Source organism: Danio rerio, chromosome 6 (genome assembly GCF_049306965.1).
Source record: "Danio rerio strain Tuebingen ecotype United States chromosome 6, GRCz12tu, whole genome shotgun sequence".
Lineage (NCBI taxonomy): Eukaryota > Metazoa > Chordata > Actinopteri > Cypriniformes > Danionidae > Danio > Danio rerio.
In genome coordinates this window covers 46,912,763-46,925,682 of record NC_133181.1, presented here as the reverse complement: position 1 = coordinate 46,925,682, position 12,920 = coordinate 46,912,763, and the positions used below count along the sequence as shown (strand labels likewise).

Sequence of the window (12,920 nt, the reverse complement as noted above, 5' to 3'; positions counted from 1 at the left end):
TTATAGTGTATTACAATAATTTATAACTAACGCAGGCTTTTAATACAACAGTGTAAAATATTTTTGTAAACAATAACATATAAAATAAATAGAAATAAAAACCTATCAATTAAAAACTACTTTGTTTTTAACTTAAACATAAATTATTATGTTTACACAATGTATACTGTTATGACTACATATAAAATGATTACACATACATTTTATTATTAACTTATTATTATCATTATTATTGTTATTAATTAATAATGTTATATCAATAATTTATTAATAATAATTTAACTATTTTGCTTATTTTTATTATTAAAATGTGTTGTCAAATTATTATTACTTGTTAATTTATTTTTTTATTTATCATTTATACAAATAAAACTATGAACTCATTATTTGATAATGTTTAAAAATGTATAATTAAAAAACAGTATAGTGTAAATGGTTTTAAAAAGCTACTATTTAAAACTAAGAAACAACATGAAATGTTTGATTTAAAACGTCTGCTTGCATTATAAATCACTGTACAAACAAAAGTTGTTATCTAACTGCACAACCTCCATATATTTAAAGTATGCACTAAGTAGCAAAAACTTTTTGCTACTTGGCCAACTTGAGTGCGCAGTTTTTCTGATCCTTACGGTACCCAAATCTGCAACACTTCTCTCCCCCATAGGAAGTCTCAGGCAATTAGTTCAGTCAGGAGAAGTGCCCGTACTGGTCTACTCAGTTTCTCTGAGCTCTTCTAATGACTTAACCCGAAGAGTGATCAAACCCCTGCGCTATTCTGTGGGAGCCTTGCTTTGGATATTCCATAAAAAAACAATAATAATAATGGGATTTGAGTTGGATCGTTTCAAGGGGGCTGTGGACCCAGACTTCAAATGCAACTTGTGTAATAAAGTTTTGGAGGATCCGCTCACTACCCCGTGCGGTCATGTCTTCTGCGCCGGCTGTGTGCTGCCTTGGGTCGTCCAGCAGAGCAGCTGCCCAGTCAAATGCCAGAGGATCTCTACAAAAGAGCTCAACCACGTCCTCCCTCTCAAAAACCTAATATTAAAGTTAGACATCAAATGTGACAATCACGCTCGGGGCTGCGAGAAGATCGTCAAACTCCAGCATCTGGCGGAGCACGCGGAGATGTGCGATTATTCCCCTGCCAAATGTAGGAATAAGGGCTGCAGCGAGGTGCTCAACCTGAAAGATATGGATGCTCACATGCGTGAATCGTGCGATTACAGAGCGGTCGGGATATGCGAGAGTGGATGCGGATTGATGCTCACTCATAAAGAGCAGAAGTTGGACAACCACTGCTGCTTGAAAGCTCTCAAAGCGCACAACGGCGCGCTGCAAGGGAAAGTTGTCACCTTGGATAAGGAGCTCAAGAAACAAGCTCTGAAGTCCACTAAAAGAGAGAAATCACTTTTAGCGCAACTGTCGGCGGTTCACAACGAGCTTCAGATGACAGCGCTGAAGTATCAGAAGAAATTCACCGAATACAGCGCCCGGATTGACTCCTTATCCAAGAGTCTCTCCCCGAGTCCGCCGTGTAAGGTAAGAGAACACAGATGGCAGGGGGTTAATAACGCTTACAAATATTTACCGTGGTAACCACTGTTTTATAACTGTGGTAAAAGCAAGTAATGACCACTACTGTCATCCTGCATATAAATAATTACCAACCAAAAGGGATTGTGAAAGGTTGTAGTAAGAAAGCTGGAGTGTGCGTTTCATTTTCTATACATTTATTTTTCGTAAAAACAAACTGTACATGGTGTCTTCAAAACATGAAGGTTGTTTTACATACTTTTCTGGTACAATATGTGCCAATGTTTCTCTGATTTCTAAAGTGGTTTGGTTTTCTACACGCTGACACATCTGTTTATTTCGACTTTTATGGTTCTTTTTCATTTAAATATTCATTTAAGTGATAGAGTCTAGGTGTGATGATTATTGGTTTTTAGTTAGAGAAACAGGCTTAAACAATTAATTTACATCCTGTGACTTACGTTTTAGGCAAAAATTGCCCACCGACCTCGTGTATGCCTTCTCCCCAAACGACAATTGTTTGAAAAGTGGTTGTCTCCAAATGTTGCACTAATCAAAGCAATTTGCACACTTAAACCCGGACTGGATTACTGTTTGTAAGTGGAGCGGAGCGGTTGTCGTCTCCCGTCAGTGTTCAAACCAGTTCAATCCTTCAGCTGGTTCTTCACTTCGGGTTTCCCATTTTGCTACAAAAAGAAACGCCTCTTTGGGCGGGAAGAGAGGCAGTAACCAAATTGAAATCAGCAACTTTAAAAGTAAAATTTTCCATCTGCATAAGAAACTAAAAATGTTACGAATTTAAGTATTAATTATGTGTATATATTTACACTCTATGTCGAATCAATATGTACTTGCTTTATTTTTAATAATACGAGTCAGTTTACGACATAGCCTACGAGACGTGGAATCAAAGATTTTGATTGGTCGAAATGTTTGCCTTGGTTTGTCAGAAGTCTTGTCAGCCCTCAAAAAAAAAAAACATTTCAGAAATGTATGTTTTGTTAGTTTTTACTGAGGCATTCTAGTTTAGACTGTTCACTGTAGAAAACGGTTACGTTTATTAAATTTGGTTGCTTTCTGTCCTATCAATGCTGCTTGAAGCTCATCACTGGAAAAACCAAGGAAATGTCTATTAATGTAAGTATTGTATTTGCAGTCTATACTTGAAAATGTAGGCCTAGCTTATCCATGAGATAATAAAATTGGATGAAGTTGCAGTAGTTCACAACTGTAGCCAGCCTGGTGAAAAGGGGGGTTCTTTTTTTTCTCAAAAAGTGGACCTTTTTGTAGTTATTCACCTTATTTTATATTTAATTATGAGGTTTAAACAGGTTGGATTTTTGTGACATGTTAAGCACTAGTTGTTTGCTGGATTAGCTTGTAGGATGGTATCATAACCAGACTTTTTGATGTACCAAAAACATTTCCTGAAGATTTAGAATGAAGAAATATGGGATTACTTATTTTTAAATACAAATTTATTACATCACATATAATTACAACAAATAACAAATTTTATTTACAACAAATAAATATTGTCATTTAAATATCAATAATTTTAAATAAACTGGCTGACACATCCGACTTTCCTCAGTCACGCGCGTGGGAGCGACAACATTCCGCTTGCAGCAAAAACCTTTTTCGATGGGATATTTGCACAATTTATTATGGCATCGCCGTCAAAATGAGCTCACATACTGTATGGGAAAAATTCTGGACCTTTCTGGGTCTATTGAACCCCCCTGACAATGGGGCTGTAGTTTATTCATAACTAGTCAGATGCAGTAGGCCTGATTGTGTTGTTCAAACAGAAAACCATTGTACTTTAGGCTCTAAACATGAACTGAAACCTCACTAGTACTGAGTTAAGTATTTTAAATGCTTTATGTTTTTTTTATATTGAAGCAAGTTATTTTTAGAAAGTAAATAGCAAACTTGCTCCCCTGGCTTTCTCCAAATTAGCAGTTAGGAGTTACCCCCAAAATATTAAGCGCTAAGAGAAAAAACAAAATATAAAGTTGGAATTGTAAGATATAAATAAAAAATTGGGGGAGTGTCTATACATTTGCAATTAATTTGTGAGAATAAGCATCAGTTGTATAACAAAAGTTTTCAACAAAATTGTGAATTTATATAAAAAAAAAGTCAGATTTGCAGGATTTTAATTCAGAATTGTAAGATGTACACTTGTAACTGAGAGGAAAATATCAGAATTGTCACAACTACAATTCTGTGCTGTTTTATTTTGTGGCAGTAACAAGCATCCACATTCCCATGCCTTAAATCAAGTACTGTGACATCTTCTGGCATGTGTGATGCCCTTCAGATTAGCTCTAATATATTCTCACTTCAGGACACAGTCGGAGCATGGAAAATGTCAGTGAGTTACACTTGTGACAGATAACCTCCCTTGACCACTCTATGTAGGAGCACAAGATCCTAAGGCAACCTCCTAGTGAGCGAACATGTTTATGGGCTCTGAATGATGTCTTAGTGCCAGTGACTGCCTTCCTGCTGGGGAATGTAGTCTCTCTTGCTGTTCCCATCACATGGCTCATCAGTCAAGTGAGTTGAAGCAGTGAAGAGCTGGGAAAAGGAGGGCGATGATGGGGAGCTGACATTTGCAGGATTGGGCCTGTCTGATGAACGCTGGGCTGTTGATCCAGCTGCTCTGGTGAAAAAAAAAGATATCACAAGAGCTTCCAAATCACCACTAGAACATTCCAGGATAAAATATATTTTTATGCATTTGTTTGTTTTCAAAATTAAATGTATTGTGTTTTTTGGGAATTTAATCATGTTGAATCATATTAGAAGTGACGGAAGCAAACAAAACTGATAATTAATTTTACATGATGCCGTTGCTATCTGCGGACATTGTTTCCTGTGGAATTATGGGACTTGTTCCCATGACCTGGTACAGCGGGGTGCATTCCTCAGTAGGAGACGTTCATTGCATGCGCTCAGCAAAGATAGTAAAGCGGACACTGTACATGGATGCCATTGATGTCTGTATTATATTTAGACACTGTATTCTGTGGCGCACAGAAATGACAGCTGCATTAGTCGCTGATCCTATACAGTGCCACCCTAAGCAGGGAATAAAATGCTGACACAACTCATTTCTCCGCATTCAACCATTCATCTGTTGAGAGAGCCGATTGCAGCATATGTATTAATATACTCAGAACAAGTGAGCAGGGAACAAGGCCTTAACCCTTAAAGCCGCCAGGCACTTGGCAGCTCCTTTCTCAAGATGCTTTAAGCTGAGAAGAATTATGTAGATTGCAGAACATGATGTTTAATGGCTATAACAGGTGCACCACTGAACCTGTTTGGTCACGCACCACTTTTGGTCACAGTCAAAGCTTAACCGTGATACCTGCGCATGATTTAAGAGCTTGTGCTATAAAACCCACACCCGATGGCTAGACTGGAAATATTAAGTTCGGAAACTCAAATGTTTCCATGTCCCTAATGGAACTTTTGAATAATTTCAAAGCATTAACATTTTTATTCTGTGTGTATATTTGAATTGTTTTTTTTTTCTGTTTTAAATATTTCCCAAATGGTGTTAAACAGAGCAAGGAAATTTTCACAGTCTGTCTGACAATATTTTTTCTTCTGGAGCAAGTATTATTAGTTTTATTTAGGCTAGAATAAATATATGTATTTATTATTATAGATATATATTTTATAATATATATGTGTGTGTGTGTGTGTGTGTGTGTGTGTGTGTGTGTGTGTGTGTGTGTGTGTGTGTGTGTGTGTGTGTGTGTGTGTGTGTGTATTTACCTACACAAGCAGGTCACTTATCACTATACCTTTAATTTTCAGAATTCAGAATATATTTCTAAAGTTGCCGACCGTTGACTGAAAATTGTCATTAGATATCAGTAACAACCAAAATAATGTATATAGACTGATTATGTTTGAATTTAATTTGTGTAATGAAATGAAATGACACAGGAAAAAAAAGCATTAAACACATGAAGAAAGGAAGGTGTAAAAAGGTATGTAAAGTCCAGACAGCAGCTAGTAGTTAGAATAGAAAGCAACCCTGTCTGTTGTTAAGTGTAAATTTACATTAGCTGCTTCAGATGAAGTTAAAACCAGGATGGATATTTCAGCTTGACAATGACCCCAAACACAGCCGAAGAAACTCTTAATTGGATTCAGAAAAGAAAATAAAGCTGCAACAATGGCCCAGCCAATTACCTGACCTGAATCCAATAGAAAATAAGAACTAAGGATCAGAGTTGATGGATGAGACTTACAGAATCGCCTAGATTTTTACATTATGTGAGAAATGCATGCAATTCCATTCTCCATAGGTGTCTTAAAGCTGTCGTTACAAAAAAGTAGTCAAGTGGCTATATACAAAGTGTTAAATACATTTCAGTATATATATATTTATATAGTGTGTGTGTGTGTGTGTGTGTGTGTGTGTGTGTGTGTGTGTGTGTGTGTGTGTGTGTGTGTGTGTGTGTGTGTGTGTGTGCGCGTGTGTGTGTGTGTGTGTGTGTGTGTGTGTGTGTGTGTGTGTGTGTGTGTGTGTGTGTGTGTGTGTGTGTGTGTGTGTGTGTGTGTGTGTGTGTGTGTGTGTGTGTGTGTGTGAATTGAGTAATTTATACCATTGCATCTGTTTACAGGGTGGAGAGACCAAAAGTGTCACAGCTATACTCCATCGTGAGTCTGGATCTTTAGGTTTCAATATTGTTGGTGGAAGGCCATGTGTGGTAAGTTAAAAAAAGATTTAAACAACTACCTTTGGTTAAACTCTCCTTTTTCACTCCTTGTTTTCAAATATTAATAAATTTTTCACAGTTTGTCAAACTAAGATGAGGGAACTGCAGGATGTTTGTGTAAGATGTTAAAAAGCTAATAATTAATTGATATTTATTAATAATGCAAAAATCTAATAGTAGCATCGTTCATTTGTAAAGCAAAGCAATCAAAATAAGGACAGGGTTAAATCTTTAATTTGTTTACCAGCAAATAAAGTGGCATTAATCAACAGCAGAGCCCTTGCAAATGTGTTGTTCAACTACTGAAAACTACCTTAATTATCTCCAATTATTGGTAATGGGAAAAAAGGTTTTAGAATTCCAGATTATGTATATTTTAAATGGATAAATTAAAAAAAAAAACTACATGCTCTTAGATACCTTTATGCCATTAGCTGGATTTTGACCTAGTTTTCTCCAAAACAGAATATTATATTGTTTCAGAATATTAGTGTGTCAATGAATGACTTAGTTTAATTAGAAAGGGCAGCTAGGAAAATACAGACACAAATTATATCTTTTACAAACAGTGCCACTTCTGTTGGTCCACCCTTAAGTAGTAATTGTGGCATCCATATCGGTGTGAATGAGCACCAAGCCCTTTAAGAAGTGTTTGTTTGTGGTTCTTCTGAAATAGAAATGTGACGTACTTTGGTCTAAACTGGACTTTGCATGGGGAAACTTTTACAAGAGCCAACTTTCCAGAGCTTCTTCTAAAACCCAGATGTAGCCTCGTCACAATGAGGGGGCTTTATTTATTTATAAAAATGCACCACTGTTATAGCTCGAATTGCTATGGCTAAGTTTATGCTAAAGTAAGGGGAAGAGGTCAGTCTCTAATGAGTGACACAAATGGCTGTGTCTCTTAGCAACTGTACAACTACTTCAACGTGGCCATGACCCCTCCCTAGCAAATGTTTGACATGCCAGCCATCCTGTCTGCTTGTAGGACCTTAGATCTGTTTCTAAAACTTAGTCAGCTGCAGCATTTTAAATGTCATCAGTGCAAAGGCATATACACTCTCAGAAATAAAGGTACATGAGCTGTCACTGCGTAGTACCTATTTAAAAGGTACGACGGGGAGGCCCTTGTTTATATGTAGCATGCACTGCACTTTAACCAATCCATACTTCAAACAATGCTGCCTACAGCTATGGGTACACCAATTCATTGTACATATCGCTGTCAACACTGGCAATTTTACATTATCCTGTTTTTTTGGGGAGTATGCTGTTGTATTTTGCACTGTCGTTGTATTTGCGCTGTCTGCATTTTGCACTGTCTGAAGCCAGCACCTAAGCTTTTCACTTATTATAGCACACGTGCTGCTGATGATGTGACAATAAAAGTGACTTGATTTGATTTTAGTTGAATTTGAAAAGCTCCATATTAATACCTCAAGGGTACAAACTAGTACCTAAAAAGTACAAAAGCATTCCTCTTAATTTTTGAGAATTAAAATATATACTTTTGAGGTACCAATATGGACCCTTTAAGTACAAATGTGTACCTTTTGAAAAGGTACCACCCCAGTGACAGATCACGTACCTTTATTTCTGAGAGTGTAGGAAGCAAAATCATCTAATTTCGTCCAAACTTTTAGGCACCATTTATTACAGAGATGAGAATCTTATGTAGAATGTGTTACAATGAGATATTTAAATTTTTATTTATTGCAACCATTGTTTTATAAATGTTTTATTTTAATTTAATATTTATCTCTATTGAAATATTCAACATTGCATCATATTTTTAAAAGTTTTTTGAGAAAATCATCTTTATTTTAACAACTATTTGTGTACTGATGTTCAATAAGTACCCACATAGCTAAATATCTCTGGTCAAGCTCTGGCCAACACAATCAGTTTTTGCGTGGCCCACATGCTATGGGTCAGGATGGGCCAAACTTACATGGCCCACATATCAATTATTAACATCTGAGCAAAAATACTACATTTTACATCTGGCCTAAGTATTGTGTGCCGTCCTAAAGATGGTGCCACCTCCAATCCAGGGCCATATTTGGCCCACATGCTGTATACCAGTGCAGGATGAATGCCTGCTGTGCCAGATTTAAACGAAATCTGGGCCAGAATTATTTGCTACCTGTGTAAGATACTTTAGACTTGGAAAATAATTAACGTCATGCTATTCTACAGCATAACTAATTATATTGCTGGGATATGATCCTGAAGGATTCTCGATAAATAAGGTTGTTGTTGTTGTTGTTGTTGTTGTTGTTGTTGTTGTTGTTGTTGTTGTTGTTGTTTTAACGGAGAAGGAAGAGCTTCCAGTAATTAACTGTAGAGTTCACAGTTTGACTTCCTGCGGTTTCCATTAAAAATTACAGCACAGTATCACACAACATGGCACAGTTAATGTGGTTTGATGTGGTTTAAGAGGTTGGTTCAGCAATATTTTGTTAGGGGCTTTACATAAAACCTACTTGCCCTGGTAATATTTTTATATGATAAATGGCAACCATCTTTTTGTTGTCTTCAATCATGAAAACTTAACATGTCTTTTATTTGACAGAGTATTTGCAGAAAGGCGTATCAATAGAGCTCACTGCTTTCTACATCTGCAAACAATTATTTAGTTTTTGGAAATGTCTGGAGCGTTTGTGTCTTTTTTGTAAATCATTTTAGTTTTATTTAACCTCAATAAAATTATTTTGCTTTTAGAGTTTTATTGGATAATCATTCAGAATTCCCTATTTTCTTTGGCTAAATATTGTTTGGTTTTAAATTGCAGGATAATAAAGATGGCACTTCCAATGAAGGAATCTTTGTGTCGAAGATTGTTGAGAAAGGAGCAGCGGATAAAGAAGGGGGACTGCAGATTCATGACAGGATAATGGAGGTTAGTGCCATTGATTTAAGCCTAATACCAAGCTGTATTGCAACACTCTGTCCGCACTAAAAGTGAATATGTTAGTAGCAAAATACAAGCTAGTCATAATGAGTTTTGATATACAGTTGTGAGGTTTATATTGCCACTGTAAAATTTTCCATACTGCCATTTAACCATGTTGAGAAATCATGTTAAAAAGATTTTTTTTCTTTTGCCCAAGGAGAGTTGTGCAAGCCAGTGCTGAATGTGTAAATACCTGTAAATAAGTCAACATTTTGTAAAATTTTTTCCCCTAAATTATGGTTAACAGAGCAAGAAATGTATCACAGTATTCCCTATAATATTTTTTCTTCTGGAGAAAGTATTTTTTTTATTATTTGGCTAGAATGAAAGCCATTTTAAATTTTTATAAACTATTTTTAAGTTCAATATTATTAGTCCCCGCAAGCAATATTTTTTTTTTCCGACTGTCTACAGAACAAACCACTGTTATACAATAGTTTTTAAAAAAGCCAGTGAAATATGGGTGTCAAAATTAATTGTTTCTTCTATGCAATGGGATGCAGATGCAAGCAATTCATTATCGGTTCGGTAATAGATCAGCTTTACGCTGTATTGCGATACCTTACTATGGTGAGGTCGAGCAATGGTCCAACTACTTAAAAAATGCAGAAACTCTGCACAATTCGCTGCGTGTGTTTTTTTGTACAGTCTTTCACTGACACTGACAAGTTACAGCAGAAGCCCCTATTTCATGCTGTGGAGCAAATGAAAGCTGTAAACTCTCTTTCTCACTGTGGACCGTTGACCTGCTGTCATGAGGTAATGTTACAGCGATACTTGTGGATCCAGGCACAAGCTTGTCTGCAGAGCAAGTTTTCTCCTCTGTGTCTATCATGGGTGATCGCTGTTGCTGTTTATCAGTGTCACTCATCGATGAACAGCGCCAGAGCGTTAGAGCCCCTCACAGCCTTTTCTGTTGAACGCGTGACCAATCATAGGCGTTTAAGAACTCACTCGACAACATTTAAGTTTGTTTATTTGTTTTAAATGCTCATATTGTATAAATTATTCATTTTAATACAATAATTCTTGTGCTGTGAAGTAAAATATTAAATTATGGAAAGCAATGCATCGTAATGTGCAGAGATATCGTATTGAAACAAATCAATGACATAATAATCGTAACCAAACCGAACCGTGAGGCCAGTGTAAGTTTATACCTTTAATATTATGTACTGTTATCATGGCAAAAACAAAAGACATGAGTCATTATAAATTAGGTATTAAAACTATTATGTTCAGAAATGTGTTGGAAAAAATTTACTTTCCGTTAAAACAGAAATTAGGGGAAAATATACAGGGGACTAATACTTCTGAACTGTATATAATGAAAATGGCTTACAGTTAACACTTTGTACACAGGTTTGTACACACTTTGTACACACCTTTGTACACAGGTGTTACTTTGTAACACAGGTTTTTCTTTTCTAAAAACCTGATCTTTGAGCATTCCACTTGGTTGTTCGGTGTAATTTGTTCGATGTTATTTACTGACATAGAAAGGAATCCTTCCTGGCTGGCGTCAGGTCAGAGGGCCCTCTCTTACCTTGGAACAAAATCTGGACTGTTTTAAAAGGGCAGAAGTTCCCACTGGTCATTTTTGAGGGTGCATAGAAAGTCAGCTCTACAAAGGTTGCTTTTATAGGGGCATGAAACTCAAGTATGGCACAACGGATGCATTGAATTCACTCTAGCGCGCTATAAATATGGTCTGGGTCTGTGCAATTGTTTAGCTATGTTAATGTAAATATTTTCACTTCATGTAGTCAAATCATCATTCAGCTAAATGGTAGCTTTCACCACAAGGCTTTTTCCTCTCAAGAGTCACTTTTTGGTTGCAAGATTTATTCATTTAAGCTTGACGTCAGCATTTTCTCTATGTAGAATGAAGAAGTCATACTAACTTTTAAGTGCAGCCACATGCAGTGCGCTAACCGTAAGTGTCTTAACCCTCTTATTCATTCAGATATGCTGTAAGCCCTTGAGACAATGGATAGATTGAGCCACCAAAGGCGACGGTAATGCAGTCGGCGCCTGGTGACTTAAGACCACTAAACTGGCCACGCTGGGGGGACGTACGAGTCCCAGATTGGTTAATGCGTTCAACGGAAATGTGCTAGTATGATTTACTTGGAGGAAGGGGCCAGAGTGAGGGGAAAAGCTTTTGGATTGCGTTAAGCAAGCCAACTGCTGCTTGGCCATGATATCTGAGAGTGCTCCTTGTGGTTTTTTGTAGATGTCACCTACATCTCTGCTTTAACTTTTTTTATAGAAGGACATCAGCTAAACAAAGCATAGATATTTGAGAAGGGTTATCTATGACTGGTTTAGTATTTTCTTTGTGGTGCGATGTAAGATTTTTCATGATACTTTGCTCTAGGATGGCGCAAGACCTAGAAAGTTGCTTTTTGTCTTTGTCCATTGAATAATTAAAACTAGTCTGCGTTCGTGCCAGAGGATGTCAATGGAATACAAAGCCCTAGGTCAGTCTATTGAGTAAACCTTTAAAATTTATAGTCAGAAACTGGCTTCCACAATGCAGCGCTGTTCCCACCCTGTATGGATCATGTGTACATGGGAATGGCGTTTTCTGCTTCCTTCAGGAGATTTATCATTTTAAAACTACTTTAATAATGTTTCTGCCATTTGAAAAGGGTGTAATGATGCTTTTCTGGCTATCATTAACACCTGAGGTGAAGTTGTGCTCTTTGAGATTGAAATATGGATTCTAGCGTTACGTCAGCGCCTCAGGTGGTATCACATATTTAATTATGTCGACTTGAGAAATGACTTTCTGTAGAAATATAATCACAGAGGAAGAATTAATGGAGAATGGCTCACAGCAGTTTTGTAGCCATTGGAAATGCAATTGTACGTATCTAAACCAACACCCTTTAGTCTTATCCTTTATAGCCCTTGAGAATTAGACTCAGCTGGAGTTTGCTTTTAAAAATATCTGCCTCTAGAATCCTCCAGGTCCCACTAGTCCTCTGTGTCTCTTGCTACATCAGCACTTTTTCTCACATCATATGGAGGATTCATGTATTTATCTTGACTTGTTTTGATGCATGTTGGTTTCAAGGCATTTTTACATAGATGGTTCATGTATAGCACTTTGGAGCATGTTGTGTGCCAATATCAGATTTTCTGGGGGAAAGTACTTGATATATTGTGCAACCCTAATCTATACTAAATCTCGTTTCATCATCGATATTGCAATATGCTAATCTGCAATAGTTACACTGCAAGATATGCATTGTTGAGTCGAAATCATAGTTGACCAGGAGCCACAGAACGCATGTGATTTGCAGAGTCACTGCTAAGTTTAACCATAATATAGAACAGGTTTATCATTTGGGTGAAGGCTGATGTCTGTGAGCATTTCATTTATTCATTCATTTTCCTTCAGCTTAGTCCCTTATTTTTTAGGGCCAAAGCAGAATGAACCACCAACTATTCCAGCATATGTTTTACACAGCAGATGCCCTTCTGGCCGCAACTCTTCATCGGGAAACAACTAAACACTCTTACATTCACACACACACTCATACACTACGGCCAATTTTGCTCATCCAATTCATTTAAAGTGCATGTTTTTAGACTGTGGGGGAAACCGAAACACCCGGAGGAAACTCATGCCAACGTGGGCAGAACATGCAAACTCCACAGAGAAATGC

The 12,920-nt window shown here is 36.9% G+C and overlaps 1 protein-coding gene across 4 annotated transcripts in view; it reads left to right on the top strand.

Moving 5' to 3' along the window:
• Positions 1-688: 688 nt before the first annotated feature.
• Positions 689-12,920, top strand: part of pdzrn3b (PDZ domain containing RING finger 3b) — a 157,683-nt gene continuing 145,451 nt past the window's right edge. Inside the window, exons 1-4 of one of the 4 annotated variants that reach the window (XM_073952402.1) lie at positions 689-1,545; positions 2,641-2,676; positions 6,192-6,278; positions 9,082-9,189. In XM_073952402.1, coding sequence (XP_073808503.1) covers positions 826-1,545; positions 2,641-2,676; positions 6,192-6,278; positions 9,082-9,189 — 951 coding nt within the window. In that variant the 5' untranslated portion in view covers positions 689-825. 4 annotated transcript variants of the gene reach the window in all.